This window comes from Coptis chinensis, chromosome 2 (genome assembly GCF_015680905.1).
Source record: "Coptis chinensis isolate HL-2020 chromosome 2, ASM1568090v1, whole genome shotgun sequence".
Lineage (NCBI taxonomy): Eukaryota > Viridiplantae > Streptophyta > Magnoliopsida > Ranunculales > Ranunculaceae > Coptis > Coptis chinensis.
Genome location: NC_141457.1, coordinates 63,275,383 through 63,300,922, shown reverse-complemented (window position 1 = coordinate 63,300,922; position 25,540 = coordinate 63,275,383). Strand labels below are relative to the sequence as shown.

The following is a 25,540-nucleotide window of genomic DNA, read 5'->3' as shown; positions in this document are numbered from 1 at the left end:
AAGGTTTGAAAAAAATGGTAGCCGGGGGGGGGGGTGTATTGGACTATTGTTGTTGGACTTAGTTGTTGGGCTTGGGCTGGAAGCTGCCCAATGCAATTTGATGAGTGCGCGATTAAATCATCCTATCTCTACACTATATGATAGCCGGATCTGTAGGAGAAAAATTTCTCAACCGAACTGTGTATTTGTAATCTTTCTATTTTATGATTTTAGAACCACCTCCCTTAATTATTCTAATCAACTCCCTCCTTTTTAAATAATTTACCAAAAATTCTCTCATTTTATTGAAATTAGAATTAGCTTCATATTATTTAAAATAATTTAGAAAACCTCATTCACGTTACTCAAATTATATTCAACCCCTCCTAATATTTTTATATTATTTTTTAGATTATAACTAAAATTCAAAAAATCATATTATCAAAAAGATGTTAGAGCGATAGATTTAAAATTTTGAAAAACACCGATGCATAGCACGGTTCGCGTACTCGTGTAATTGTAAGCGCAAGTCAAAACCGGTTGCGGGTTATATACTTATTACTAAGTGGGTCTAATCTCGGGCTAAAGCCTAGCCCGAAAACAATCCATTACGGGTCTCTTAACAAAATTAGGAGTCCACTAGGAGAATGCATGAAAAGTAAAAACTCTACTTCTTCTTCCTATAAAAGAAACCTCAGGTATAAATTTGCTCCACTCAAAAATTAGAAGACACACAAGATGGAAGGAGATCATCAGCTCGCTTCAATGACAATGGATGACATGGTTACTAATTCTCGTATTCTCGACAACAACATCCGAGTCCTGAAAGTGAGATCTTTCTCAACTTATCTTTTTTTTCTTCTAGAAGGTACTTTTTCCCACTTTGATCAGTGTAGAATCTTGTTAGGGGTTCTGATGCTCTATTTTTTTTTCCTTTTTAGGAGGAGTTGAGAAGGGTGACTCCGGAGATAGAATCAGTAAAGCGGGAAACTAATGAGAATAAAGAGAAGATTAAATTGCACAAAAAGACTCCTTACTTAGTCAGTAACATTGTTGAGGTACTAATGTTAAAACTTTGGTTTGTTTGTTGGTTTTTTAATTTTTTGCTTTAGGTATTACTTATATTGATAGTTTAGTTTTATTGAATTGGATTAAAGTTACTTAATTGAATGGATTTATAATATTTCTAAATTCTAATTGGTTAGTAAAGCAAATTTTCTATGTCTATGACTGTATCAAACCATTCCGTCAAAATTTTATTAGCATCATGTGAAGTTTGAGGTTTACCAAGTTGAAGTATATTGTAGGAGACTAGAATTTATAAGATGAGGCTCGAGCCTAGGGATTTTCCTTATAGGAAAAGGGAGGTAATCTCTTTGTTGGTATTTAATGTATCGTGAAGTGTCCAATTGTTTGCTGGGATCTTGCATGAAGGAGTACTTTTACTGGATTTTGGTTTGTACAGGAATAAAGACTAATTATTCTACACTTTTAGAACTTCTGGTTATATATGAACATGAATTGATACTTATACGGAACATGGGTAATGAGTTGATGCTTATCAATTTCACATAAGCGTATGAAAATAAAGTCCACCCTGGATTTTTTTTTTTTTTTGATTCCCCCCTCCCCTCACATTCTAGACATTGGATCGATAGTTAGCAGCATTTTCAGAAACAGACCAGATCAAATGTAACAATCTTTCTTTTCTTCGTTCTGCAGCTTTTAGTTATTTATTTTGTATACATGTAATACTAAAACAAGTAGGAAGATAAAGGTCTTGAAGTTCGGGGTATTTAATCGTGTATATACAAATACATCGGGCATGTTCAGTAACAATATTTTCATGAAACAGTGGTCCTATTTCGTAAGTCTTGCATCGTTTCTTATTCCATACAATGTACTTGAGAACATACTAAAATCAGTGTAATGCTCTGTTTAGATTTTGGAATTGGGTCCTGAAGATGAGGCTGAAGACGATGGTGCTAATGTCAATCTGGATTCACAAAGGAAGGGGAAATCTGTCGTATTGAAAACATCTACACATCAAGTTAGTCTTGAACTCTTTATCTTGAGACGCTTTAAAATTTTATGTTATTTTCTAGTTTTAGCATATGAATACAATTGACATTCATTTATAGCACAAAGTAGGTTCTAAGAAGGTGAGCTTTACCTTTTTCTTGCTGAAGGATTCTGTCAATCATCTCCTCAGTGTGGCTATTTAAACTAAAATATCTTCAGTGTTACAAACAACTCAAGGGAGATGAGCATCTTTTATCTTTTGAACGAACTGTGCAGTTCTTTAGTGGAGAATCTGAAGGTTTTGAACTTTGGTCGAGAAAACTTCAAGTGCTCCTGATTGAGTATTGGGTGTATTAAGTGAACCACTTGCTTTGGTCGTGTCCCTAGTTTCAGATAGGAACAGTTTTTCATACCTATAACAGAAATGCTAATGTCACTTTCTTAATTTCAGACAATCTTCCTACCTGTTCCTGGGCTCGTTGACACTGATATCCTAAAACCTGGTGATTTGGTTGGGGTAAATAAAGATAGTTACTTGATCTTAGAGACCCTTCCTTCTGAATACGACTGTCGTGTGAAGGCTATGGAAGTTGATGAAAAGCCAACTGAAGATTACAATGACATTGGAGGGCTGGAGAAGCAGGTCCGTTTATTTTTTGGAACAAATCTAGCCTATGTGCGTTGTTCTCCTAGAAAACCAGCAGACACTGAAACTTCATCTAAATTTGTGTGTTAACTTTTCCTGCAGATCCAAGAACTTGTTGAGGCCATTGTTCTTCCAATAACTCACAAAGAGAGGTTTCAGAAACTGGGAATTCGGCCACCTAAAGGAGTACTCTTGTATGGACCTCCCGGTACTGGAAAAACACTAATGGCTCGTGCATGTGCAGCACAGACTAATGCAACTTTTATGAAGCTGGCAGGTCCACAACTTGTGCAGGTCAGTAGTCTCACCTTGAGAATCCTAGAATATTCTTGAATTCTAAGAAATTGGGTACTAAAATACCAGTTTTTCTTTTTAGTAGTCAATTAATTGTCACCATATCCACTGCAGTTGGGATATTGGTAAGGTCTTTGGTTTCGCAACATAAAATAGTCATAGTTGATTTTGCAATAAACACATAATCCCTCATTCATAGCTACATATCTTTCTGTCTAGGGAATGGGATTATCAGTTTGAACTAGAGAGATAGTGCGCAAAGCATCACATATTATTGCAATATAGCGTTTTTGTATGCATATTGCCTTTCAGTCTCGCGTGGAGGCTACTAACTTGATTACATGAGGGCTCTGGGATTTTGAAATCGTATTGGAAACTGCAGAACATTCGGATATCTCTAACCTGTATTGGATTTTTGGAGGGTTTGACACCTTTATAGTCTGTTCACTCACAAACTGAGGCACCACATTTGAGGGGATTTGGACTTTCAAAATCTGTGAGGAGTTTATCTAGTGAAAAAAAGTCAATTCACATAAATCTGCCTGAATCATCTTCAGATGGATTCCTTGAGTTCCTGAGAGAGATTTTGATGGTATAGGATTTAGAGTGCTTTTTGTGGGGATCTCTGATTATTAATGAATTACTGATGTTCCCTTCCTATCTGTTTCAAACTAAGCTAGAATTTGGCACAAACATGTTTGTATCTTACAACCTTCTTAGTATCTTACATAGCTCCATTTACATCAAACATGCCCTGCTATGAATCTTTCTAAGCAACTGGTGTGGCTTTTCTATAAAGTCGGGATTTAGTTATGTTCCTCAGGAAAAATGGTCCAAACATCTATATTGACCTACGTATCAAATCCCTTAAATATGGTTTATCACTTCAATGTGTCGGGAACTATCGGCCAGTTGTTTGTAGGTGAAGCCTTCATTGGAAACCGAGATATGTATGATAAACTAATGTATGTCAGAAATATCAGTTTCAGTTCCCCAGAAACCAATATATATTGCCGTTAATCCTGTTATCTCTTGATAATTCCAATTACTTTGGACCTTGCTGGAAAAAAATTCTTGTTGACGGATCCCGGTTGTTAAGTATTGTGTACCTGAATTTCGTCCTATTGACTTGTCGGATGTCTCAGAATGGAAATTCAAATGTTCTTGGCCTTGTCACATTTGGATTTTGTTTCGTTGAGTAACTTTCACGCACAGTTGCTTTATACGTCTATATTCATCACTGCTAATACTGAACGCTATATGAATTCAGATGTACATTGGAGATGGAGCAAAGCTTGTCCGCGATGCCTTTCAGCTTGCAAAGGAGAAATCTCCTTGTATTATTTTCATAGACGAAATTGATGCAATTGGCACAAAAAGATTTGATAGGTGCTACATTTGTCCTCTTTCTTCTTTTTTCTTTTTTCTTTTTTCTTTTTTGCTTTTATTTCTAAACTCGACCTCTTTTGGTTAGATAAGTTAACCCAGTATTCCTGTTTTACGGTTTACGGTTTTGCTAAGTGCTATTCTTTCCGATGCAGTGAAGCGAGTGGGGACAGGGAAGTGCAGAGGACAATGTTGGAGCTACTAAATCAGCTTGATGGCTTTAGCAGTCATGAGCAGATAAAAGTGAGTATTTTCTACCGTTTGTAGTTTCAGATTTAGTTTCACTCTTTCAGATACTCTTCCGTTTCCCTATCACTCTCTCAGTGGCTTTTATTAGATTGATTTTACCCTCAATTATTTTCTGACACAGAGAAGTTTGTTATACGCTTGAGTCTTACTATTACTAACACTGTGGGTTTCCGTTGCTGTTTAGTTTTGAGGTGCAAAAACAACAAGACTGTTTTTTTGTGAACTTGTCATATTTCGTGATAAACCTGTCAGAGTTGTGCGTCTAGTCTGATAATCATGTGGTAATCTGGATGCTGAGCCTTTCTGCGTGTGTTAAATGCAGGTAATAGCTGCAACTAATCGAGCTGATACCTTGGATCCTGCTCTCCTGCGTTCAGGTCGTATTGATCGCAAAATTGAGTTCCCTCATCCATCTGAAGAAGCAAGAGCTCGAATTCTTCAGGTTTCTTGATCTGTAAAGTTTACGAGTTTTCTTTGTAGTATTACACTGTATCTGTGTTATGATGTGGATACTTTTGATATTGCAGATTCATTCAAGAAAAATGAACGTACATCCGGATGTAAATTTTGAAGAGCTAGCTCGCTCAACAGATGATTTTAATGGTGCGCAGCTGAAAGCTGTATGTGTTGAAGCTGGCATGTTTGCTCTTCGTAGAGATGCAACTGAGGTATGTACTTTTTACCTGTGCCGCTAAGGCCAGAAACTCCTGGTGTTTTTCGTAATAGTCGCTTGATAAGAGTTACCATAGCTAAAAGCAACCAAAGTTAAAACTTGTAAGCTCTCCCTACTTTCTTTCACTCTTAATTCTTAAACAAGCATGAGACCTCAACCCAAATAAAAGCTCTCACTGTATATTTTTGAGTCAGATAAAATTTTAAGTGTGCAAGTGAAAAAATGGGGACTCTCCTTAGGCCAACGGGAGTCACTTAAGATTCTTCTATTTCACGATCCTGTGCTCCGTATTCTTTCCTTTAGTAGCAAGTTTCTGGGTAGGATAGATACCCTTATCTGCTCTTCCCATGCTTTCCCCCCCTTTTTTTAGTAGCTTTCTTCTCTGCAACACTCACAATCTACTAAATCTCGTTTTATCATGGCTGATCAATCAACCATCCCCCCACCCCTGTAGAACCCTCTCTTGGTTCTCACAGACATCACAACCCCTCTTGGAGTTCTCTTTTCCAAAATGAAGCGAGCTCTTCATCTAATCCTGATATGCTGTTGCGTAGATTTTCTTATGAACTGGTGGAGGGAGTTGCTGAGATCCCTAACAACATAGTGCATCAAGGTGTCGACTTTTGGAGCGAATATGTGGTGGGTTTCTTCATTGGAAAAAGACTGCCATTTCTATTTGTAAAGAACACACTGAGCAAAATTTGGAAGCTTAAAGGGATTTTCTATTTCCACCGACAAAGAACTATATTACTTCAAGTTCAACGTGGAAGAAGATAGGAGAAAGGTTCTAGATCAGAGCCAATATTTCTCAGTAAACCGCTGTTTGTTATAGCCCAGTGGACCCGTGAAGTTGAAGCTCAGAAGAATGAAATAAAACCCCTTCCTATTTGGGTAAAACTAATGGATCTACCAAAAGAGTTGTGGACTAATGATGGTCTGGGGTTTGTGGCAAGCCTGGTGGGGGAGCCTAAGAGAATGGATGAGCAAACTAAACGGAAACAAAGGCTTAACTATGCAAAGGTCTGCGTGGTAGTTCCCATAGACTTTGATTTTAGAACTGAAGTTAAAGTTAAAATCTTTGGGAAAGAGGTAACTATAAAATTTTGGAATATCCGTGGGTTCCTATTTCATGTGCTCTATGTAAAAAATATGGTCACAAAGGAGAACAAATGTCAGGGAGAAACCCACCCAAGTTTGGGTAAGAAAGAGTACACCGCAAGAAGTAAATAGAGGTTTGAATGTAGGTTCTACATCTAGGGAAATACCAAGTCCAAGTGGAGGAAACACCGAGTGAGATCCGGAGGTTGAAGAGGGGGCCGGGTTTTTCAGGAACAAGATAGAGCTACTGAGAGAATAGTGGGGCTATAGTGGTATGGAATAACAATCTTTGTAAGGGAGAATCTTGAAGGTATCAGAAGTACATACACCGCAAGCCCGGTGAATGCAAAGTGAATACTGGTCTTGAATGGACAAAAGAGTAAATAGATCGAGTCAAAGGTACGAGAAGGTAAGGGGAAGCGAAAAAAGGGAATAGGATTACTTCTCTTCCCCAACTACCCAATAGCCAAGAAAGAAAATATGTACGAAGGGTTAGTTCTTTGAAAATGAGGAGGTAGATGATATGGATGACCTATCAGTTATGAGGAAGAAATGTTTAATGACCACTTGCCTAAAAGCAGTCGAGGCATGAAACGTCTTCAGAGGATTGGTCAACTGTAAAGCCAAAAAGAAGCAAAAGAATTCAAGAACGTTCTTCGGGAGAAATTGAGCCTACTCTTGCAATGATGAAGAAGGTAAAGTCACTAACCAAAAACAAAAAGAGGTATCTTGAAGATTATACAAAAGAGTTTTGGGACGACACTATGGGACTCACATATGTGTGTTGTGCTTGTGGGTGTTTTTTCTGTGACTATGAGAAAACGCAACTTTATCTTAGGAAAGATCATTCTAAGATAGTAAAGCAATTGAAGGCTAAAAAGTAGGAGATCAAATGAGATGATTCCTATGAATACTTGCTTGTGGTATGTGTAATGTCATTTGTGTGAGGGTTTCATGCCTGTTGTAGTCTTTGTATGCTCCCTTTGTCTTTGATTGGGGCTTGTGGATTGAAGGCAGATGGTCCCTCAGGCTATGGTTGATGGGGTTGCTGATTGTGGTTTTATGCCAGTGTAGGGAGAAATCCCAAGTGTTTTAGGTTTGATGCCTTAGGTTATGTGTACCTCCTTCTAATGACCATACTCTTAGGGAGGGTATGTAATGCTTCTCTATGTGCAATAAACAGGTGGGGGTCTGCCTTAACCCCAGCAAACTCTTCAAAAAAAAAAAAGGCAACCAAAGTTGATGTTTAATACTGGACCAAATAGCATATAGGAGCCGTTTAATAACTTAATATTAGTTGTTCAAATCACTGGATAACAAGGCGTAATAGTGTTTAGGCTTTATTGTACTCGCTGACAAATGAAGTAGCTAGTTGATGGGCGAGTCCACCGTTGTTATAAGAATATCTGTTAACACGGCATTATATATGTGGGAAAGATATCATCTAGGACCAACCATCTGCTGGAGTATAAGACAAGGGAAGTATGAATTCCAAGAGATCTACAAAGTAAATAACACTTTCTTGATTATGAAGTACTTATCCTACATGATGTGGTGACAACGAATTGGATTGATGCCATGCATTGTGGAAAGTGGAACTCTGGGCATCTCCCCTGGGGAGGCAATCACATTGACTTTTTTGGTGGGAAATTAACTAACTTGTGGGAAATGTCCCAATTTCAGGTGATTCATGAAGACTTCAACGAAGGTATCATCCAAGTCCACGCAAAGAAGAAAGCCAGCTTAAATTACTATGCCTAGATCCTCCTGTCAATACATTTGCTTCATATACTAAATTGTATTTTACGTCTTGAATGCTCATAACAGTTAGTGGTAATTCATTTTTTTTTATCATTGGAGATGTTTGACTTCATCACATTGTCATAAGAAAAGAAGTTCGGTACATGAACATGCCCACTATTGGATACTCATAAACCTGATTGCTTCAGTTATCAACAGTTACTTGATTGTTAATTATCTCTCACCCTCATAAATACCTGATGGTTCTGTACTCTGGTTCTGTGGTTCACACCCTCCAAGTAACTTGTTGTAAGCCCACATAAAGATGATCGATCGATACACTTTTCATCCCCAAGACACCATACTAGGAATGAATGCTCTTTTTAAAAAAGGGGACATTATTTCACTTACACTTCTGATACTTCCACTATATATGTAAAAGATGGTTTTGGTCCAAGTCCCAGTAAACTAAAATTGGGGAAGAAATCCAAATGAACCAGAGAAAGTGCATATCCTTCGTTCCTGAAGAAAAGTGGTGGGTGTATTTCAAAGTATTTAAGAGTCAAGATCATTGAAAGCAAACAAGTGGCGACAGTGAAGGTTTGTATCAAACTACCGATGAATTAGTCGTCTGTAAGGGAGAGTACCACCTCCGATGCTGGCAGTTCGTGCCCAGATGTTAGCCGCTCTTGTCCCTTTATAAGGCTGTGGAGGGTAGGATAGATTATGTCATGACTACGTACTTGTGTTGAGAGTTGAGACCATCAGTCAAAATTAATATTCGTAACTTGGCAGGCATTCATGAAGTTATTTCGTGCGACGTTTGGAATATGTTTGAAATCTCACGGAATGGGTCCAACAACCTCTTCAATATATACAGAGATAATTTTCTTCTGTCAAAACTCAAAATGCATATCAACTTCCGATAGAGATGAGTGAGGTCACCGAATGTTTAGAGAATTCATAGTATAAAGGATAAATGTGGATGCTGCCAATCTCCGTCCAGTTCCTTATGGTAATCCAAAGCCATATAGCTTGCATTCCTAGTGGAAGGGTCAAATACACAAACAAAAAATCTTATTTTGGGAAAAGATACTACATCATCTCTAGACCTACGTACCAACCTAGACCTACGTAATCAACATACCCCAAACAAATTAACTCAACCATGCACTGCCAAGTCTCCCAGCAAGAACCTAAATGAAACATATAGAAGCGAAGGAAATGGGCAAACGTTTAAAAGATCCCTAACCATCACAGTAGACTCGCAAGTGCAACTCAACTGGACACATGACCTACAAATTGACACTTCTCACCACAAAGTAAAGATTCTCATAACCAGAGGGTCTAAAAGACGACATGGGTTAATGTGATTTAAAATTGAGGCAGTCTAATCAACTTGCAAAAGCTGATTATGATTTCATTCCAAGCACAACGCAATAATCTTTACTCTTACCCTCCATCTTAAATTAATCCAACTCACGTAACAGGTATCAGTTCGGCCAGAAAAAAGCTCAACATTCCAAGTATGCCTCGGTAGTAAATTCCAATGCCTCAGATCCCCACCATTTCTAAAAATTTCCATCTTGAATGAGTTCAATGTTCAGGAGACTAGAATAATCAGCAAGTTTCATAGTTCGCAAACAGAACAGATAACCATAAATCAGCATCACAATCCTTAAATTAAACCCTATTATGCTTCCTAACCTTCCCCCCGTGTACATACCAGCTACCCAACGACCATCAGGGCTCACCATCAAACCATTTCTAGCTGTGTAGCAACCTCAGACCAACATAACGGAACAGATTCATAAAAAAAAAAAAAGACAATTAGTATCAAGAAAGAAAAATTAGAACCCATGCACATTTTCCAAACACTACAATATGTATAGAATGCAGAGAGAATCACATAAAAGAAATATTTTCAAAAACAAACCAGATAAATTGTTCATTACCATCACTTACCACATCAAATGTTCTCAAATATCTTAAATAAAACAAAAAGAGTGCAACCGAGAAATCATACTTTAAAGCTTCCCAGGTACTCACTCTCCTAATCTCAAACTGAAGAAACATAATTTAGTAACTAGGATTACAGCAAACACCTCAATTCAGTCCATATTGGACCCAAAATCTCTTTGCCAGGTTTAGCACTTGACCTCCTTCAACCCATGGGCAAAGTAAATAAATGTGGGATCAGAAGAACCCTCCTTGTAGTATGCCAAAACGACACTTGAATCATCAGCCATGCTCTCCCCCACGAAACTGCAAACATTGAAATTACTTAGTTGTGTGATATCGACGTACTGGACAACTAATCACAATAAGACTTGATTGCTCCCTCAATATATATAAAGCAGAATCATGATAACCATACAATTGGAACTCCTTCAGTTTCGGTAGGAGAGACTTGATTGCTCCCTCAATATTTTTCTTGAAATGTTCCTGCTGCTCTCCTTCCAACTTTGGTGTCAACAACTTGATGTACTTTTTGACGAAACCCAAAAACTGCTTTTTATCAAAAGAAGGTTGTTCCTACAAAATCGACAAAACTGTTATAAACAAATCCTTCTGGTAAACTTAAACAACAGACAAAAGAAACCAAATATGTGGGAACACTAACCTGAAGTCTGAAAGTGTCAACAATATCTACAACCTTGACGGTTGTGTCATCAACACCCTCATCCTCACCACCATCTTCTGCAGATGGGTTTGCACCGATGTTGACATCGACTGCACCTTGAACAACCCACTGGAGAAAGAAAAAACAAAAAGGTTATTATTAGAAGAAATTACCGAATACATCAAGCTACAAGAACAGCGACCCCAATTGCTTTGCAATTAGGCAGTCTATATTGAGACAATAATCAATACAATGATGCTAAAATCATGTTAAAAAAATAATAATTTACCTTCCCCTCAACTTCCCACAACATTCCATTTTCTATTTCCTTGTAGGGAAATGAATCTGAGAGAAGTTCATCACCTGATTTCATGAAAAAAAAATTGAACACTTTATTCGCTAAAACCCATTAATAATCTTCTATTCAAATAGAGTAGATTAACTCTAAAATTCCATTCTATATTACCCATGGCCTAATCTCATGATGACAATATATAAAAACACGTCCTTCATTCAAATCAATACATACATAATCTAATTTTCAATTTTCAATTTTCAATCATTAATACTAAATCCAAAAAAAAAAGGGTGTTCTTTTTGAACAATTGAGCAATTTTGTGACGGTAAAATATGAAACGCTAAATCTGTTACTGTATGGATTTTGAATCTAATTGAAGAGCAAAAAAAAAGTACCTGTGAGGAGATCTTGATAAACCAACATGTTTGCAGTAGTAGGTAGATCGATCCTCTTTTTCTCAGAGACAGATCTTAAAAAGGAGGAGCCGACTACTACACCAGAGGGTTTCTAATAGAGGTCACCAAAGACTATTTATAGATCTACTTTTACCTCTCAAATTACGGGAATACCCCTTTTCGGTTTCTATTTTGGACTTGCCCGTAATAATAATACAGCCGTGTATGACTTTGGTACGCTACTAACTTTACGGTTTGAAGGTTCGTATTCGGACTTCAAAGCATATTCCTATGGAACTTTTACACAACGCATACACAGTTTTTTTTTTTTTTTTTTGCATTCATTTTGAAAATAACTGCATCTATTTGCATCTTCCTACACTACACATTCAAGTGGAGGTGTGAAGTAAAAGATTACATCATCTGTGGCATACACAGTTTTGAATCCAAGTAACCTGCTTATTTTGGATACACATTTTATTTTCTTAAATTTGTGTTTTTAGCCTTTTAGGTGTTTTTAGATTAAGTAAATTAATTACATTTTTTGGAGTAACTAGCTTTCGAACCCATCCTACGAACGGATATCGTTATATTATATATACATAGCTATGATATATGAAAATTATATTAACCACTCATTCAAATTTTTTGCACCACTCTCTATAAAAAGGAAGCACTAGACCTTGATAAAATCTATTGACTTCTTTTCGTTGTTAGGTTTAATAATTGAAGTTTTGTGAGAATGCCCAATGTGGAGAAAATAATATTGAAACTATCTAAATAGCAAATCATTCCCAATCATAATAAAATAATTATGATAAACACTACTTAAAATTTGTAAATATGCATAACTATTATATATTAATATTATATTGATCACTCATCTCAAATTTCTTATAACGTGAATATCTCACTCTCCATTAAAAAAAACTCACCTTTGATAAAATCTTTCAACTTCATTTTGTTGTTTAACAATAGAAGTTTGATTGAAGTTTTGTAAGATTGTCTAATAATGGGAAGTTCATATATATATTGAAGTTACTTGAATAGCAAGCAAGGAGTTCCCAATAATACGGAAAGAGATAAGATAAACGCCATTTTAAATGCAAAACTATACTTATCGAGACATTCCCACAACATATAACCTAACTATGTTTTGAGATTAGTTTAATGCATTTGCGGCTAGTTTCTAATTTTCCGTTATTTATATTTTGAGGTTAGTTCAATGCAGTTGCATCTAATTTTCGATTCCCGTTATTTATTTTTTAGGTTAGTTCATTATACAGTTGCATCCAGTTTCCGATTTCTCGTTAATTATTCTTTGCGATAGTTCAATACATTTGCATCCAATTTCCAATTTCCTGTTAATTGTTATTTCAGACCCGTTCAATACATTTGCATCCAGTTTCTGATTTCCCGTTAATTATTCTATTAGATTAGTTTAATGCATTTGCATCCAGTTTCCGATTTCTCGTTCGATAAAGTTGCATTTGCATCTAGTTTTCGATTTACCGTTAATTATTGTTTGAGGTTAGTTCAATAAATTTGCATCCAATTTCCGATTTCCCGTTAATTATTTCTTAAGGTTAGTTCAATGCATTTGCATCTAGTTTATTTTTTGAGATTAGTTCAGTGCAGTTGCATCCGATTTCCGATTTTCTATTAATTATTCTTTAAGATTAGTTCAACGCATTTGCATTATGTTTCCAATTTATAATTAATTTTTTATTGAAGTTAGTTCAATACAGTTGCATCAAGTTTCCGATTTCCCGTTAATTTAATCTTTGAGGGTTAGTTCAATGCATTTGCATCAAGTTTCTGATTTCCTGACAATTATTTTTTGATGTTAGTTTGATGTATTTGCATCCAAGTTTTGATTTCCCGTTAATTATTCTTTGAGGTTAGTTTAATACAGTTGTATCCATATTCTAATTTTCTATTAATTACTTTTTAAGATTACTTTAATGCTTGCATTTGCATTCAGTTTCTGAATTATCGTTAAATATTATTTGAGGTTAGTTTGATGCATTTGCATCCAGTTTTCGGTTCCCCATTTAAAAAAAATAGATTGGTGAGGGTATGCTATAATATATATCTAAGGAATTGGAATATGTCTTAATTATTGTGGTCGGAATTGTGATTTTTGGAATCCTTAACTATGAATATATGTCTAAATCCCACAGTGGATGGCACATCAAATTGAAAGGGTTTTAGGGAAATCGTTTTTGGTGGAAACTATTGTTTCTAGCAATTTAATTTTTTGTCTCCTATATTTTTTTCCCTATAATTAGCTATATTGTTTAGGAAAAAAGATAGAGACTCTGTGAAACTCTAGATGAGATTGTTTTTTTTCGTAATTAGCTATAGTGTTTAGAAAAAGTTAGAGACTCTGTGAAACTCTAGATGTGATTGTTTTTTTTTTTTGTAATTAGCTAGTGTATATAATACTTTTTTATAATTAGTAATAGAGTTTAGAAAAAGCTGGAGTATTCCAAAAAATAGATTAGTAAGGATATATTTATAATATATATCTAAGGATAAATATAAATATTTATTTCCTATTTTATCTCCTACTTTTTCTTAATTAGCCATGATACGTGAACATTTTCTGGAGTCACTCTAGAAGGGGTGTGGGACAGGAGCAAGTGTAAAATAAGTAAACATCACTCAACTTGAGGAGGTTACTTATAGAACACCAATATATTGAATTTCTTTCGTAATTCTCAATCTATAAATTAGGGTTTATTCTCTGACCTCCCACGTCATCTTCAGATAATAGTTTCAAAGTCGTAGGTTGTTTCTTTTATTTTTCACCTTTTATTCCAAAGTCGTCCTACCTTTTCATTCTTTTTCCCCCCAAGATTTCACAACCTAGTCCAATGAGTTACAAGCTTTCATCAAGAAAACAAATCAAGTCCATTTTCCAACGACAAAGAGGTTTGACAAAAAAAAAAATAATGACCAAGGAAAGCCGGAAACTTAATATTTGTATATTTCATTAGCTCATTTTCTTTCTCTTCTAGATTTCCTTCATTTTTAAATGAAAAGACCTAGAGATGTTAGAATATAAACATTTTGTGTGAGAACAATTGTACATAGATGTCAAATAATAGTTGCCATATAATATATTCTCACTTTCAACGATTGGGTGCGCATAAGGTTGTCAATGGGTTTCGATAACCCGATAACCGACCCGAACCAAAATGAAAAAAAAAATGGTTTTTGGTAATTTGGGTTGCCCTCCACCGACCCAAAATCGAACTGAACCGATATGAACCTGAACCAATAAGATGACATTTTAGTAATATTTATGATTAATTTTGAATATGTTTATCAATTGTGTGGTTGAAATCAATTGATTTAATTGATTTTATAGTTTACGGTTCGGGTCGATTCGGTTTCAGTTTGCAATATTTCTTATCAATTTGATTCGGTTTCAGATGAATTATAATATTATTGGTTCGGTTCGGTTTCGAGTTCCCAATTTTCTTATCGGTCTGGGTTCATATTTTTCAGAACCCGACCCAAATCGATCCATTGACAGCCCTAGGTGTGTACCTTAAACCGACTAGAAAGGGGAAGGGTGTGCTTCTATTTCAACCAACTTAATTATTATCTTATTATATAATTAAGCAAATTTTAAATTGTACACTAATGCGTATTTCGATTGATAAATTTTAAGGCAATCGAGTACAAAAGATGAATTGAATTGTTAAAAAGTTTTTGTTATGAAAACACTAGGAGAGAGAATACCGAGAGATTTGTTTTACCCTTAAAGCAAGTCTAATGGAGGGGGGGGGGGGTGTGCTATATGGAGGTTCTAATAGAAGGTGCCACATAGGATTTTGTTTTAGCCCTTTTAGCATGCCCAGCCAAATTTGGCATGCAAAACTCAGAAAACCATTCCAATCACATTTTTTAGCAGCTTGTAGTATCGGGGGACGGACGGTAGAAACTCTGCTGTCTGTCTGCTAAGTTGTAACAGATGGCAGATACAAAACATAAACTTCCTTCTTCCCCTTCATCAATTTCTCTTCCCCTTCTCTCTCTGTCTCCCACCTTGAATCTCGACGATTTTTGCTTGGGCGAATCATATAGCAGAACAAGGTATGACTTTATAACTAGGAAATTCGATTTTATTGAGGCTAATTTTTTAATAATAGCATATTTAATATGAAATTCAGATTATTTGGTTGGTGAATTGTTTGTGATTGCAGGTGTTGACTAGCAAAATCGGCAAAACCTTTGGGTGATGATACTAGAACCCCGCCAGCATCAAAGAGTTACTGATCTCATTTAAAACAGGCTTGCAAAAAAAATAAAAAAAAATAAAGTTTGTGATTCCATTATTTGGTTGATTAGGCATTATTTGGTGGCAATGAATTTACTGGATACATAATAACTTTGTGGACAGGCTACTATTTGATGTCCACAAGATAGCAAGTGCTGATTGGTGGAGTTGGAGCCCGAGAAGACTGTTTATTCTACCTGAAAAAATTGTTTATGTGCCTGAAAATGGTTTGGACCAATGAGAAGCTGCTGTTTGTGGACAAACATGTCCACAAATTTGCTCTCTTATTGGATATCAAATTGCTCATTAATTGCCTTTGATTATGGTTAATTGGGCATTGTTTGGTGGTAATGGGTTTGATCATGCTTGAATTGTAGGTGCCACTCAAAATGAGTAACAGAGGTAAACGATTTTTTGGTCGAAAATCAGTTAGTAGATTGGCAAAAGAGTCAACTAACGTCAATGCTAAACGACGATGATGATGAATATGAAGTCTATAATTTGAAAAACCCTCAAGTACTTCCATTTTCAAACCCAATCGATCCATTAACACATCCTACATTGGCTAGAAATCCGGAAGCACACATCTCTCATCGTGTTAGTGTAAATATGGTACCATAGCTAAACCTCCATTAGAGGGGTTTGATTGAAGCTTTTATGAAAACTTAATGTGTTAGTATATAATAGTTGTATTAAAGAGCTTTAAGTCTAGGGTTTTCTATTTAGCAATAAGTAAAATAAACCTAGACTAGAAGGTAGTTCATTCACCATGAGAATGGGTTTCAACTTTTTCTCATGCTAATTATTAGTTAGCTAGAGATACTATGAATAATTAGGGATAATGAAGACTTAACCTTTATGTTGAACCTTGTGTGAAAACATAAATATTAGGGTTGCAACAAACTCTATACTAGTATGTTAGGGATTAATCAAGGTGGATTTCAAATCTCCTTAATTCCTTCTCCATATTCACATCTTAATATTTAATTGCCATAGTTTAATTTAAAATATATTCAATATTAGTTTTCACCATATTAGTTATATTTTAAATAATTACTCTCATGCTGTTTAATTGTTCATCATTAGTGGAATTAGTTATTATATAAACAATTAGGAGTAGAACGAATTCTTACTCTAGTTTTATTACATGATAAATTGAGAGTATAACTTTGATTTACAAATATAGTTTACTTCTTCCTATAAAATGACACCGCTGCCATCTTAGTTGTATTTAGAATTAAATTCCATTAGTTTTTCAATTCTACAAACAACCCAATTCACCCACACACCCTACTGTTCGCAAGTGTTTGGTTATTTCCACTACTATTCCTTGATTCCTAACTGTGTTTCTATTTCCTGAAAATAGGTTTTTGCTCCTGGACTCATAGGAAGTCTACTAGAAATTTTTGAAGTTGTAAACTCGGAGTGCACACGCGCCCTATTTACACTATATCATAGCGCGCACGCACCCTGCCTTCCAATAAGCTTGTTTTGCGATTTCTTTCCAGTTTCAAGGCCCAGCCCATTAAGAAATCGCGCGAAAGCCTATTTCTAAAAAAATTAACAGAGCGCGCATGCGCCCTTATTACCTTACAATTGAGTGCACCCGCGCCCTTATGAAGAAAACCCGATTTACACAGGTTAGTTACATGTCATATTTTTGTTGGAAATAATTGCTTGTTTAGTGTTCCAAGCTTCTACAAGACACTAAGATTCGTATTAAAGACGTTATTCATAAGCGTAGCAAGGAGGTATTCAGGTTCTCCTCCTTTCACTCATCGTTTCTTCTGTCAGAGGAGTTTAATTCTAGTATACCAGGGTTTTGTTTGACTGCTATTTGTATTTATTTCATATTGGACTTAGCCTTGCGTGAGATTAAGGTATGGTAAGAGAAAACCATCTAAAGTTATCTATCGTAAATGTCAACGCACACGCCTATCTAGAATATCACACACTACACCTGCATCAATGGCTGAAGAAGCAGAGACTCTTCTCTCTGTTTTTTACAAAGCCCTAAACGATGGCCCTAAGTTATGCATCGTTCTTGCAGACCCAGTGGAGAATTTTCGAATTCCTCTGAATGTGTTATTTCCACCACGAAAGCCAGTGACATAAATTTGAGTTGTCTGCATATTCTCTGGACCCTTCAGAACAGAAGGTATGGGTTTTGCATCCTTGAATTTTTATGAAATGAGATTATAGCAGTTGGTCAATTTACCGTAGCTTTCCCTGTGTTAATCATAAAGATTATGTTGTATTGGGGATGTGTTCCGAAATCTAGTAAGGTTAAGTTGAAGTTGCATGAGAATGCACGTATTTATAGAGAGTGTATTCAGAAGGAGTGGAATGTGCCTGAAGTTTTGGCTGATGAGATAGAATCGAGGGAGGATGGGGAGGAAGATGCGGCCTGTTTTGATGCAGAAGCCTTGGAAAAGGCTACTACGGATATGACCCGTTTCTCATTACTTCATCGTGGCCTCCGATCTTTGCATACCCAGTATGAGACGATTCGAACAGGCCAATGTTCCCTCAGTGACCTCTGTGAGGCCATCCAGACTAGGCAACTACCATTCTCCGTAACCAAACTGGTATTCAACAAAATATTCAGTTGCTCAGTGATAGTCACCAAGATCTCCATAATGACATGGAAGCTATCTTTCAGAGTGAGCGTTGGGAAGCAATGGATATTTTATGGGAACATCAATGAAATTTCCAGGAAGAAGTTCTACGACGTCTGCCACCTCAGTGTGGATCATCCTCTGCTGATACTGGAAGGCGTGAGTGTTGTCGACGTAGGACGGATGGCTCTGGCCCTTCCTCCTCTCATGGCTAGTTCCTTAGTATTGTATTTAAGAAAATTTTCCCTGTTATGGAGTTTGAGTATTTCCAGTTGTTAGTTTAAGTAGTTAATATGGGATTATGTAAGTTTGGTTGTTAATTAAATTTCAAGTTGGTTTAATTTTTGTCTGTGCATGCTATCTATTTTTCATGAATCCCACCCTTCTAACCTGTTTGGGGGTGGAATATTTGCTTAGCACTATATTTTACCATATCCACATGTTTTTAGAATTATTATTGCCATACTTAAGGAATATAGTTTATATGAGCATCCTGCTAATAGGATGTAGCTAGAATTAGCTACTTTTGTTGTGTGCAACCTCAAGGGTTAGAAGCAATAAGATTGCTATTTTGAGTCCATCTTAAAAACATATAGGTTTGGTGTTGGAGTCTGCTTCTCAGCTGTTTCTATTTTGGTTTTAGAATCTTTTTTCTTATTCCATCTCTTTCCTTATCAATTTGGGAACCTTGGGGACCTTTGTTTAAGAAACTTGTGTTATATAAATACATGGCACGCCGTGTACTTCACTCTGCACCTTTCAAATTCATATCACAAGTCTTGCTCAGAGCGCACACACCCCTATATTGCATTAACACGAGCACTCATCATGTAATCGATCCAAAGATCGAATTTTCTTTTGTCAAAAAAAACCGCCTCGACATAAGTTATTCGGCGCTGCGCCCTTAGTTTAACATACATCCAGTATTGTTTTTTGCAGTAAATTCCAGGAGTTCAGTAGTGTGTTTGTTTGCTATGAAATCTCCTCGAATCATACCGGAGCAGTCCTTTGAAGAATTGCTCGTGAGTGACACATATGGGTTCTTGTTTCGCGACATGATTGTGCAGTTAGGATGGCAGCCTCTAATGGTAACTGTTGATGAATCTTATTCTCCTGCACTTACTGTTTATTTCTATGATAATTGTAGGTTTTTTTATCGACCAGATGGAGAACAAGTGTTCTCTGTCACAATTAATAATGAAACAATGGATTTAAGCAAGTTTTTGTTAGCCTCTGCTATTGGACTTTCTATGCCTACTGCCCAAGACTCATAGGGCTATATGTCTGATAATGTGTACATCTACAATTATGAGAATTTTCATGAGACCTATGGGGCGGGGATTTTTTGTGTAGAGGACCAAGACCAATATAACGTAGCCCTTGGTAACTTGTCCCTTAACTTGGGCACTATTATGTTCTTTATTATGTTGAATATTTTAGGGGAATGACGTTTTTCTTCTGTGAATATCGCCACTTGTAACGTCTTTCTTGCCCTAGCTGAGGGACGTATGCTGTATGACCTTCCCCAGACCTTAGTGTCTAGTTTAGCAAGAGCCCATAGTTTGAAGCATAAGTACCTTCTTATGCCTGTCATGGTTTGCCGCATAATGCTATGTTTCTTTTATGAGTTCTGTACTCGTTTCACGGATTGGGTTGGGGTTGACATTATGCGACCCACCAATTGCATTGTACGCTCTTTACGTGCTATGAATTAGTCTGGACATCGTCTACAACCTCATAAGGTTGCCCCTTACACCCTATCAAACCAAGTAGCGCTTAACAGGTTAGAAAATGTAGATGATAAATGACATGAGGCATGGCATATTATCATGGCTTGGCAGGATGCAAAACAACCTCACTTCTTTATTGGAGGGGAGGACAACGCTTAGTGCTGGATATAAGGTAAGTTTCACTTTCTGTTAGTGCCTGCTTATATCCCAAACAATTTAATTCTTATTATTCCCATAACGGGTGGAAGTCATATAGGAGTTGCGTATGTTTTTCTTTACCTATATTAGTATGTTATAATTTTGTTTTGTAGGTGTTCTAAAATTTTCACGCGTTTCCATTGTATTTTCTATCCTTCTTATTCTATACTTTGAGGACAAAACATGTTTTTGTTTGGGGGTGGCATAGAAACATGCGTAATTTAAGGCACCAATATATATATATATATATATATATATATATATATATATATATATATATATATATATATATATATATATATATATTATGCACTTTGCTTTCTAGTACAAAATTTAAAAATATAAATAAAAAGTATTTATACTATGCATTTAGGAATATTGGTATTGTTTCTTTTTCTGTGATGATAGTAGTCTAGAAGTTTCACTTTAGCTCTTAAATTAGAATATTTTTTAGAAACGTAGGTTAATATGTAGGTAATAGTCATTGCATCTTTCCATAAATATATTGCATGAACATCTATGTTTGTATTGGAAGTAAGTTTCTAAATATACTACAACAGACAAGCTCATTTGCAATGTCATATCCCGTCGCTAAATGTTCTAAAAAGTGTTGCAACGGATCAATTGCAATGCCAAACATAGCGTCGCAAAGGTGCTGCAAAAAAGTGGGTCACAAAAGCTAAATTTCGATGCCTATAGTGGTGTTGCAAAAACTTTTTACTTTTTGCAACGCCACACTTCGTTGCAAATATTATATGTGTGTCGCTACTTCATTTTTCATAATTTAATTGGGTTTTAAACTATTTGCAATGACCAGCGTTGCTAAAAACTACTTTTGGCAACACTTTTTGGCGTTGCAAAAAAATGGCTTTTTAACTGCACCATTTGGCGTCGCTATAAGTTAACTTTTTAGCTGCACTTTTTAGCGTCGCTATAAATTACCCAATTGCTACACTAGATATGTTGCTAATTGTTTAAACTAGTTTGAAATGTCCTGCTTCTTTCAATGGCTGGCACCGCCTGAATTATACAAAATATTTTAATTCATATGAATTTGCAAAATTTGTAAAATTCAATTTATGTAGATAATAGTAACCACATTTCAAAGCACAATGAGTCGTAACAAAGTATAATTCATTAATTAACGTAATCCATTACAAAAAATTGCCAATACATCATATCACATAATCGTCAAAACTAGATTTCAAAACACCCCCAAATTCAAACCGAAAAGTTGGATTTGCCCTTCTCCCTTCTCCAAATTGAGAAAATCAAGCACAAATTGGAAGAAGGTATGTATTTTGTTAATGAAATGGGTTCGGTTTCTCTGTTTCTACTAACTTTTTAGCTTTGTTTTGCTTCTGTAGTAGAATATCTGCTTCTGTGAGTTTTGAACAAGTTGGTATAATCGCTGAAGAGAATAAGAACAAGAAGTTTGATAGTGATAGTGAGTATCAAACTTCTTGGTGTGTCATGGGTCGCGGGTGAGAGTGCTCTATTTGGCTGGTGAGTTGATAAATTTTGTTCATGCGTGTTGTGGGTTGAATGTTTTATATTGTTATTTGTTTGGACTTTGGACTTACATTTTTAATGTTTGATTGTTTTTAGCCTACTGTAACTGGGGAAATTCAGTCACCTATAGGGGTGGCTTCAGTTGAGTTTATTGATCCAAGAGAGCCTGTGACGGTTAGTGTCTAGAAATTTTTATACTTTGTACTATATAGTTTTGGTGTTGAACTTAAGGGTGACGAGTTCGCGTATGACACATAATTTTCGTTATTTGGATATTTTTGGTACTGTGTGTTATGGAATTTAGCTCAAACAGTAGAGCACTTGAGAATGCTAGTGGATCTCCACTACATCTTAAGAGATGGTGGTTCGAGTCCACCGATATCCATTAGTGGTTGTAAAGGTGGGTTTTGGTTTTCCTTGATGATTGCGTGGGATGAGGGAAGAGAGTTGAGATCTTTTGGAGGGACCGAGTTCGCTTGTGAGCGAGCTGTGATAAGCACCCAAAAGTGTATTATGAAACCCCATTGAGACATATAAATTTGGTTAATTATGTGTTTAATAATCATGAAATAAATATGTTTTCATACTTTTGCAGGTATTTGCAGTAAACATGGAAATATTGGTTAAACCTGAAATAAAGCACGAGGAACGGCGTATATACGAATTCTCCCAAATCCACACAGAAGCATCAAACTTCCAAAGCTCCTACCTCTCGAACCAGGACTCCGAATGCGACACGAGAGATGCTCAGACAATCAGGGCGATGAACTCTACACATAGGCGGGAAATTGTAACACTGCCCAAAATACCGGACCGCCACTGGACTGCACATAGACCCACTATGCGGGGCCACAAGATTGGATGAGTCATCAATCATGGAGCATGTCAAGACAAAGATAACAAATTATTGGTGCAAAGTTGACACCTTGCATGTAATAAATTAGATTAGGTGTTAATAGTGAAAAAAGGCAAGGTGTCACTTTATTTTAATGTGGTAGATAAAAATGAATCAATGTGGTTTGATAATTCACGTGGGAGGAAATGAGATTTCTCTCAAATGGAGAAGAAATTAGACAAGGGTGGGGGACACTCCATTTACTCCCTTGACTTATTTTCCTCACATGGCATTATTTTAGTTCCTTAGTGAAAATGAGAAGTTAGTTTTAGTTTTTAGATTTGATTAAAAAGCTTGTAATAGTTTTAATGGAGGAACACTTGTTCTTCTAGAAAATAATAGAAGTGAGTTTGGTTGTTCATCTTTCTTCTCTCTCTCTCTCTCTCTCTCTCTTTTGTGTTTTTCTTAGTTCATAAATCCTTGTCCCAAGGATCATGAGCTAACTTCCCTTTTGGGGAGTTAATCCAACTCATGTGAGGGTAAACAAATTGTTGTTGGTTTGGTAGGTTTAGGAAGAACAACTAACTCTACATCCTATCCCAAAATGGTAGTTGGTGTAGTTTAGTTAGGAATCAAGCAATGAGCTTAGAGATAAGTCATTGTTTGGTTTCACTTGCTAGCATGTATGAGCTCTTTAGTGAGCCATGCATGCTAGGGATCAAATCTATTTTTCCATTAGAGACTTGTCTATGAGTCTAGGAAGAATCAAAACCTTTTTCAAATCAACACTAATGATAGTTTCACATGAGGAGGATTAACTCTCCACCTCTCTTTCAAATCTTTATTTCGGTATTAAGTGAATGTTTTCAACGCGTTAATGTTTTCTTAATGTTTATGTAGGAAAGAAAAATCTAGCATTTATATTATGACCTTACTCCTTAGTTTCCCTTAATTGTAAATTCCAATTTGTAGTTGTTATAAGCTTTAGTTTAGTTCGAATCTTTATTCCAACTCTACGAAACGAAGATCGTGAGTAAGGAACCTTGATTGCTTTTGCACCAATTTAGAGAGTTCAAAACTCTAAGTAGTAGTAACAAGCAAATATCAAATGGCGCCGCTGCTGTTCTAAAGCCATAGAACTTGTGCTAAAGATCGGAAGTTGCATCAAGGGGAACCCCATTCTCTTCATTCCTTTCCTTGTCGTTCGATTCAAGCGTTTTTTAGTTCAATTTCATTTTTTTTCACTTACAATTGACCTCTTCGATAAAAAATTTTCGTTCCAATTTGCAGGTACCCAAAGTTAGGATCGGGAAACAACTCCTCGAGGAGATTATAAGACTACCATAAAAATTGAGCGACTATAATTTCATGAACACGCCGCGCGCTGAAGTGTGAAGTCACGCCAAGCAGTGGGACCCGGCGTCCGCGAAAGTGTTTTTGTTAATTTCGCTCTGTTCAACCTCCAAAGATCTGCAGATCCACCTTGATCCATTTCCGGGCCTAAATATCCGCCCTCAGACCGAAAAAATTCGATAATCCTTTGGGATTTATCGGCTTAATTTAATTGAAACGTTTGTTTCAGGTTCAAGGGCTTAAAAAGGGAAGGAAGAGGTTCCAATTTTGATATTATTGTAATTTATTATTATTATTATTATTATGTTTTTCTGCATGTATGCCATGTATATAGTATTAGGATAAATTTATGGATTATTATTTAAGTTTTAGCCTCGAATTATGCATGAATCAAGTTTGTATACCGGTAAATATTTATATACGATTATTCGGACATGATTTGCATATGAATGTATATTTACATATTAATGGTACTGTTTTGCATGGGTATATGTCTTTCTACGTATAAATGTTGCTTGTTAAATGTTTGATATTTCTCTACGTATACGTACACGGTATTGTCTAATATGTCGATTTTGTCAAGAAAGAGGAGAACATTCCAACGAGGGTTAAAATCTGAGTTGGGTAAGTTGTTTCTAAACCCTACGGGGTAAAGCTGCTCTCTATAGAACATTCGCAATCTCAATGAGTATTATCGAAATCGATTTATTATGCAATACAAGAGTCGTATTTTAGTTTAGGTATAATACTTTGCATGTTTAGTTTTGTCATCTATTCTGCGTATGTATACTGTATTCGTATGCTAATGTATTTAGATATGTATGAGTGATTCAAATTCGCCTGTTACTGTTGATATACATTTACGTAATATCGATTTACAAATTAGCGTACATATAGGTATTACTGATGTATATTTGCCTGTACGTATGAAAATATTTATCGATGACACAAGTTTGCCTATTCGTATAGCTATACGTATGAGTAGAGTACCTTCACATGCTACTGCACCTAGTATTGTATGAGTAGATCGTATTTGTATGTTTGTATTTTAAACCTTGCATAAATCTAAAAAAAAAAAAAAAAAATTAAATTAAATTAAAATTAATTTAATACCACCTTTGCATAAATTTTAATTCCATAAATCTTAATCATATTCCAATGGTGTCTAGGAAACTTGAAAGATTGAGGTTACTTAATTAGAACCGTGCTTGCACGGAAATCCTCCCTCATATCTCTCTTGTGACCTGGCTGTTGGTTTATGCACACGTATTCCTAGCTTCCCTGCTACGTTAGCAGCAGCTTAGGCATATGTTGTTCAACCCTAATGTTTAAGATAATAATAAAATTCGAGTCCTCATAATTTCTTCTGTAAGTTAGATTTAATTTTATGCTTGCATGAGATTAAGGTCTGGTTCCACTAAAGAAATTGAACATACCTATCGTCGAAAAAAATACGATAAGCAATTGCGTAAGTTCTCACATAAAAATTGTTCTTCTTCTGCTAATTACCTTCATCACAATCCTTCGTCGCCATCAACTTCTGTCATTATGGCCGACGATCCTACACCAGCAGAGAAGCCCCTATCGGACTTCTATATCG

General features: G+C 36.0%; 2 protein-coding genes and 1 long non-coding RNA gene across 5 annotated transcripts; 2 read left to right on the top strand and 1 right to left on the bottom strand.

Annotated features, from left to right (window-relative positions):
• Positions 1-616: 616 nt before the first annotated feature.
• LOC147517083 (26S proteasome regulatory subunit 6A homolog) lies at positions 617-8,305 on the top strand. Its single transcript, XM_086589492.1, has 10 exons — positions 617-807; positions 921-1,037; positions 1,922-2,029; positions 2,453-2,644; positions 2,750-2,941; positions 4,212-4,330; positions 4,483-4,570; positions 4,899-5,018; positions 5,104-5,244; positions 8,031-8,305. Exons 1-10 carry the CDS (start codon positions 718-720, stop codon positions 8,106-8,108), a joined length of 1,245 nt encoding a protein of 414 aa, XP_086445618.1. The 5' UTR covers positions 617-717; the 3' UTR covers positions 8,109-8,305.
• Positions 8,306-10,008: 1,703 nt separating this feature from the next.
• On the bottom strand, positions 10,009-11,644 carry LOC147517082 (translationally-controlled tumor protein homolog). The gene is made up of 5 exons (XM_086589493.1): positions 11,404-11,644; positions 11,000-11,073; positions 10,711-10,839; positions 10,465-10,622; positions 10,009-10,352 (listed from the first exon to the last, which is right to left on the bottom strand). The coding sequence occupies exons 1-5, from the start codon at positions 11,429-11,431 to the stop codon at positions 10,235-10,237; spliced, it is 507 nt and encodes a 168-aa protein (XP_086445619.1). The 5' UTR covers positions 11,432-11,644; the 3' UTR covers positions 10,009-10,234.
• A 9,801-nt stretch (positions 11,645-21,445) lies between these two features.
• LOC147517081 (uncharacterized) lies at positions 21,446-22,027 on the top strand. Of its 3 annotated transcripts, XR_015213805.1 has the most exons (3): positions 21,446-21,532; positions 21,608-21,746; positions 21,849-22,027. It is a non-coding gene; the product is annotated as an uncharacterized LOC147517081 (long non-coding RNA). The 3 variants fall into 3 exon arrangements; XR_015213804.1 differs by having other exon boundaries at positions 21,611-22,027; XR_015213803.1 differs by having other exon boundaries at positions 21,608-22,027.
• The last annotated feature ends 3,513 nt before the right edge of the window (positions 22,028-25,540 follow it).

Bases quoted from the DNA above. Each gene is read 5' to 3' on its own strand.
- LOC147517083 (XM_086589492.1), top strand. From the start codon at position 718: ATGGAAGGAGATCATCAGCTCGCTTCAATGACAATGGATGACATGGTT. The intron at 2,030-2,452 runs GTTAGTCTTGAA...TCTTAATTTCAG, and splicing joins TGAAAACATCTACACATCAA to ACAATCTTCCTACCTGTTCC. The intron at 5,019-5,103 runs GTTTCTTGATCT...TTGATATTGCAG, and splicing joins CAAGAGCTCGAATTCTTCAG to ATTCATTCAAGAAAAATGAA.
- LOC147517082 (XM_086589493.1), bottom strand. From the start codon at position 11,431: ATGTTGGTTTATCAAGATCTCCTCACAG. The intron at 11,074-11,403 runs GTACTTTTTTTT...TCATGAAATCAG, and splicing joins TTATCAAGATCTCCTCACAG to GTGATGAACTTCTCTCAGAT. The intron at 10,840-10,999 runs GTAAATTATTAT...TTCTTTCTCCAG, and splicing joins TGTGGGAAGTTGAGGGGAAG to TGGGTTGTTCAAGGTGCAGT.